Here is a 6,000-nt window from a genome sequence, read left to right on the forward strand (position 1 = left end):
AGGGACATGCGTGCTACTAAGACTATTGGTGAGCAACTAAGAAACTTCCAACTATCTACTAACCTTTTACCCTAATTCTCGACCTCCACGCCCTCCTATCAAGGGTCATGTCCCCAGTAAGCTGAAGCAGCGATATGTCCTGCCTAATCACATCTCTCCACTACTTCTTGGCCTACCTCAATCTCTTCTCAAACTCGTCATGGTCAACATCTCACACCTCCTAACGGCCATTTCAAAAGAGTATGCACACAAATTGTGCACCGCATTAGCTTCGACCAGAAAGTGACATAATTTAGTCATAGGTACAGCTTAAGCGAATTGCAAAATTATACCCGTTATGATCACAACCGCACATCTGGTGTTACTCTACCATATTACCATTAGAGATGGGAAAGATTTACCGGTTTTTAAAACTAACCTACAAGATTTGCACATAAAATGGCACAGCCAGGTCGATGCTTTAAATTTCGCCATAATAAAAATGCACCTCAACTATGCTTAAGATCTTTTGTAAAAGATAAAGTAGTTAAATATTCGGCAAACTTCTACTTTGAGCATAAGTCCATCTTGTTTTTCCTATTGATAATGGTAGTGTATGAGCTAGCTAGCTTGAGCACATTTCTATTCCGCAGAGTAATACATACTCTCACCTGTCAAGTAACTCTGGTTTAAACAGATAGAGAAAAACCATCTATTTTTAATTCCACCTCATTGACAATTAGGCTGAGTCTTGGGTGCCACAAATCTTTTTTTTTTTTTTTTTGGGAAAATTCTCAGGGAAACCCGCACTCTCATTATGCAATAGCTCGCAAACCACACAGGAGATGTAAATCACACTATGCAATAGCTCGCAAACCACACATGAGATGTGAACCGTACTAGGCAAGCCTGGTGCGGCGAGCTCTGACTGAGGTGCATGTTGGTGAGGGGAATCGACCCCAGGTCTCCCACGTGAGAAACCACTCATCCAACCAACTCATCCGACCCTTGCAGGCCCACAAGTCTATCTTGATAATATAAAGTCTACTTGTTTTCGTGACTTCGAAAAGGATCAGGTAGAACAGGACTAGCATACTTTCTAAGTGCGCTAACATCCTTGCATGTGCACCTATTTGGACAGCAATAATTTGGGAATTTCTATATTATTGCCCCCATAAACTGTTCTCCAGTGTCCCAAATACTAAACTAGCAGTTGTTCTCAACTACTAACTGCAAGAAGTTATTCACTCCATGTTACATGCACAGAGGTGCAAAAGTTGTCAACAAGTTTAGTGGAGTACTATTTTGAATGATCACTTCAAAATCCAATGAGCCCGCTCAACCCACATGTTCAAACCAAAATGCTACCACTACAGTGATTAAGCTCGAGTTGAAAGAAGTTTGACAAAATCAACTTTAAACAAGACTTGGCTAGATAATCTGACAAGAAATTAGACAATATTTTGTCAACTTTGGCATATCAAAACCATCACATCAAACCATACCAAGGCCCAAAAATCATAAAGCTACTAGTCGATGCTTGCATATCAAGTATCTCTAATACTTTCTAGTTTATACATTGATTGGTCGGATCATACAAACAAATTACAACTGAAAAAAGCATTATTTTCATTAGAAACAATGCAGCTTTTGCACTGGATTTACATCAGTCTCTTTAACGTTAAAACAGAATGAACCATGAGTTTTACTAGTTCACAAATTTCTAAGTTGAACTTTAAAGGGCCTAAAAACAATTGGATCATACCAACAAATTACAACTGGGAAGAGAGCTTATCAGAATAGAAACTGATGTAGGTTTTGCATTAGCCTTTCATCAGTGTCATTATTGTTACAACAGAATTGCAGAAAGAGTTTCACTAGTTCACAATTTTCTACAGTAGAGAGCCTGAAAACAATTCTCCAAGGAGCTCACATTTCAGATTCAAACCCAATATTCCAAAATCCTTCAGGAGTTAAAGGAGGTGCATACCGGTATCGATGCCTTGAAACTCCATCATGATGCTCACACCGTAGGTTTTGCCTATTACCATTGGAGTCCTTATCTTCACCAGGGAGAACAGCATCATAAAACTTTTTACATTGCTGGCATTCGACCCCTTTTAAATTTTCTCGTTCAGCTTTCTTTCTCACGGGTTCAATGTATTTGAAGCCTGTCGCACCAGACCTGGTTGGAGGCAGCATTTGCTGCTTTTTAGGCCCATTATCTACATTCATTTCCTGAGTTTCATCATCTGAGTTTTCATTTTTTGTGTCTTTGGGATTTGGTTTCGGGTGATTCTGCACTTCATCCTTCATCACCTTTCCTAAGTTTCCTCTGACATTCTCCAGAGGAGTATCAAGAAAATCATCATGAGGATCAGGTCCAACTCGACTTTGATGCGACCTGGTATCCCTCCAATAAGAAACAGGACGCTTGGTACCAGCTGGTGGGCAAGATTTGACATTGGCAGGATTTTTAGGTGCAACAAGGGCACTTGAAGTTGGAGGTGAGACAGAGTTGGATCTTGGGATCAGGCTAACTCCTTGGTCATCGTCCAGCACTTCATGTTTGTCTTCTTGTTCAAAACCAGAAGCCTCGGGAACTTTATGTTTGACCTCTAATAAAGATGGCATAATTTGTTAGTTTAGCACAATTCCTTTTCCTATTCATTTGGAAATTAAATTAAACTTAGAATTTGCTAAAACAGCGAGCTTCCTTGTGCATAGGCATATCTTCCGATATAGATAACGAGGAAGAAGGAAAAAGAAGTGAGCAATCACTAGGTGATTGATTACCAAGCTTCTTTTCGGGGAGGAATCAAATAGAAGTCCCCTAGACTAGGAATGACACAGCAAATGTATACATCATGTTGAATAGAGTGTAGAATTAGCTATATGTCACAAGCATCCGGAGAGGAATAAGACTTACCACGTGAAGTTAGAGGACTCTGGTCATTCTGTAATGCACTTTGTTCTGATAATTTGCTTTGTTGGTGCATGTTCTCTGAAGTAAGACCATATCTTGCGCATAGAAAGTTGTACTGTGATTTCAGACTTTTATAAGATGTAACCATATCCTTTCTTTTATTCTTCTCAGCCAACAACTCAGATTCTTTTGCTTGAATCAGATGGAGTAACTTCCCATGCAATTCCATCCCCTCAGAGGAATCCTTGCTTCTCTCTCTCAGATTTGCCTGAAGCTTATCAATCTTTTCCTCCGAGTCTCTCAATTTGGCTAGTAATTTTTGGTTCTCCTTCTCAAGCTCTTCCAACTCCTGCCCTGTCTTTGACCTTTCTAAAGAATACAAATCTATTTGTTGAAGTAACTGATCATGCAACTTCCTTCTCTCCTCCACCTCAGACTTTTTATTCATGAGTTCTTTCTGCAGATCATAAACATTAGTCTCCAGATTCTTTGCTTTGGTCATAAGTAGTTGTTTCTCATTCTTGCACTGATTCAACAAATCCTCATTCTTCATGATTTCTGCATCCAGCAACTGAACTTTGCTTAGTAAATTTTCTTGCATCTCGATCCCTTTTTCTACTGCAGCTGTCTTCTCTTTAAGTTCCTCTTCGAGTTTATCTACTCTTCTTTGTGTTGTTTCAAGCTCAGCAAGAAGCTTGTCCATCTTCTGTTCATATTCTTTTAGTTGCTTTTCTTTATATGCTGCTGAAGAAGTCTTTGATTGAGCGAATTGGACAAGCTTATTGTGTAACTCTAGTCCACCATCAACTTCCTTCGACTTATTCTGGAGTTCTAACTGCAACCTACCAACTTCAAGCTCTGAACTTTGTTGTTTCTTCATAAGCAGGAGAACTCTATCTTCAAGTTCTCTCTGTGGGTTCTCATATTTGCATACAAGTGGGGCTCTTGATTCAAGAAGCGCACATGATCTCTGGATTGCTTTCCTTAAATCGTTTATTTCACTAGTTCTCTGTTTCAACTCATCTTGGAGTTCCTTAACATGATTAGCTGAGGACAATTTAGAATCCAACAGTTTTGTGTTCTCCAATTTAAGAGACTGGTTTTCTTGAAGAACTTCCTGCTTTTCAAGTTGAATAAATTCCATCTGGCGCAACAGATCTTTCTCCTTTTCTTTCCACGAAGTTTCTGCAGCGTGTCTTGCCTCAGAATATATTAGCTGCAAACTTTTAGAATTAGACTGGAAGTTTGGGAAGAGTTGACTGCAGAATATATACTCTATCTGAGAAATCCTATCTTTTGCTTCTTGGATAGTGGCAACAAGAATGGTACTAAGTCCAGAAACATACTTTGCATCAGCAATATTAGCAGGATATGCTGTCTGTGGAGACTGTTGTGGGTGGTCTGCCATACCTGGAAAAAAATACAAAATGAAATTCTGACATTTGCTATTGTGATTCAAGAGCAAAAGAATCCCAATTACTTTACAGAAGGACTGTCCTCGATGAGTTTTACTGCAGATGCAAAACACTTAATGTTCCTATCAAACAATATGTAAATTTCTAGAACTATCTGCAAATCAATCAGTTAGAAATAATTTCAAGACTTCCTCCAACCATGAAATTTCTCAATATATACGATCTGTATTCTACAGAGAGCTCCGAGAAGATGTTTTGTGTTTGCTAAGATGGAAAACAATTTTCTGAAAATATTTTCATGAGAAAGTCATTTTCTGATGTTTTTGTTCTCAGAAAGTTCCACGGAAACATTTTCCATCAAAATGGTGACTTCCATTATCTATGGATGGAACATTGGAAGTCATTACAAATAGCGTGACTCTTGCTCCATTTCGCTTGCTCCAAACAACATTTAGACTCTTAATACTCAAAAACTTTCATCAAAACTCTATCAAATTTGCACACTATACTATCAATCTTTAACAGATGATTTCCGGAAAATATTTTTAATCACCAACCAAACACCCAAAATAAGTAAGAAAACCACTTATAGTTTAGGAAACTATTTTCCATGAAGATGACTTTCCTTCATACCAAAAACAACCTCACGATGCACCCCTTGCTTGATCAGATCTTCCTTTATTTGATTTATCCAAAAGTGCAAGGTTGAATTTTATTGATTCAAGATATCTCTAACATGCCAGCATCTGATAAACATGCATAGTTACAAATGCTGAGAAAATGATGATAACAAAAACCCAAAGGCACACAAATAATTATGACAATTGTATTGCATGGATAGCCTTCTTTGATAAAATGTTGTCATTTTCAAGGCTAAATGGATAGAAACTGTCCTAACAAATATTGAAACAAAAATTTTGCACAACTCTCAACTTATTACCCTTCATTCCAGTTTCTGCAAAACTCACACAATCAAATAAATATTCCACTTTGTTGTACTATCAGCAATAAATAAGTATTCCATTTTTACAGCATTATTATATTTTACCTTCCTCCAACAGCAATTTCAGATATTCGATTACCATATTACATTTTTGTAGCCATTAAAACGTGATAAGCAAATCAAAATTGAGGATTTATTTATGCAGTGGAAACAGACGTATAGATTGCATTTCGATTCACAAATCGGACTTTAACATTAAATCTCAGCTGAAAAATGAATTAGGGCTTTTCTAGGAAATCCACAGAAGGAGAGACAATTCATAGACAGAGAGGGGAACTTACAGCTCGGATTCGCCGGGAAAAGAGATCGTCGAGAATTCGCCGGAGATCGACGGAGATGAGAACGCTTGTAGCCTTGGAGAGTGGTGTCAGCTTGCCGGAAAAGGGAACTTTCTCCAAGTACAATTTTGAAATTGGAGCGGGAATTGTTTTTTGGGTTTGATTTTGGAGCCTATTCAATTTTTGTGCAAAAATGGTGTGTGGTAGCCACTAAGTAAGGTGGTGTTTATTTTTTATTCACTAATTCTAGTGCCGAATAAAAATAGCCATTACTCTATTAAAATTATTTTGAAAAGACAATTTTATCCTTTCTTCAATTCTTATATTCCCAAACCATTGTTTTATTCGTTCAGAGGGAAAATTTGAGAGCGAAAATTTCAGAGGCAACTTTCGCGTGCT

The 6,000-nt window shown here is 37.9% G+C and overlaps 1 protein-coding gene across 2 annotated transcripts; it reads right to left on the reverse strand.

The window, feature by feature from the left end:
- LOC109228766 (protein gamma response 1) lies at positions 1,585-5,780 on the reverse strand. Of its 2 annotated transcripts, XM_019393978.1 has the most exons (4): positions 5,605-5,780; positions 4,954-5,066; positions 2,909-4,315; positions 1,585-2,597 (listed from the first exon to the last, which is right to left on the reverse strand). In XM_019393978.1, exons 3-4 carry the CDS (start codon positions 4,311-4,313, stop codon positions 1,909-1,911), a joined length of 2,094 nt encoding a protein of 697 aa, XP_019249523.1. In that variant the 5' UTR covers positions 4,314-4,315; positions 4,954-5,066; positions 5,605-5,780; the 3' UTR covers positions 1,585-1,908. The 2 variants fall into 2 exon arrangements, with proteins under 2 accessions (XP_019249523.1, XP_019249517.1); XM_019393972.1 differs by lacking the exon at positions 4,954-5,066.

This window comes from Nicotiana attenuata, chromosome 1, assembly GCF_001879085.1.
Source record: "Nicotiana attenuata strain UT chromosome 1, NIATTr2, whole genome shotgun sequence".
Classification (NCBI taxonomy): Eukaryota; Viridiplantae; Streptophyta; class Magnoliopsida; order Solanales; family Solanaceae; genus Nicotiana; species Nicotiana attenuata.

Coding starts and splice junctions, on each gene's coding strand:
- LOC109228766 (XM_019393972.1), bottom strand. CDS start 4,313: ATGGCAGACCACCCACAACAGTCTCCACAGACAGCATATCCTGCTAAT. Junction 2,598..2,908: donor GAGTCCTCTAACTTCACGTG/GTAAGTCTTATT, acceptor CATCTTTATTAG/AGGTCAAACATAAAGTTCCC.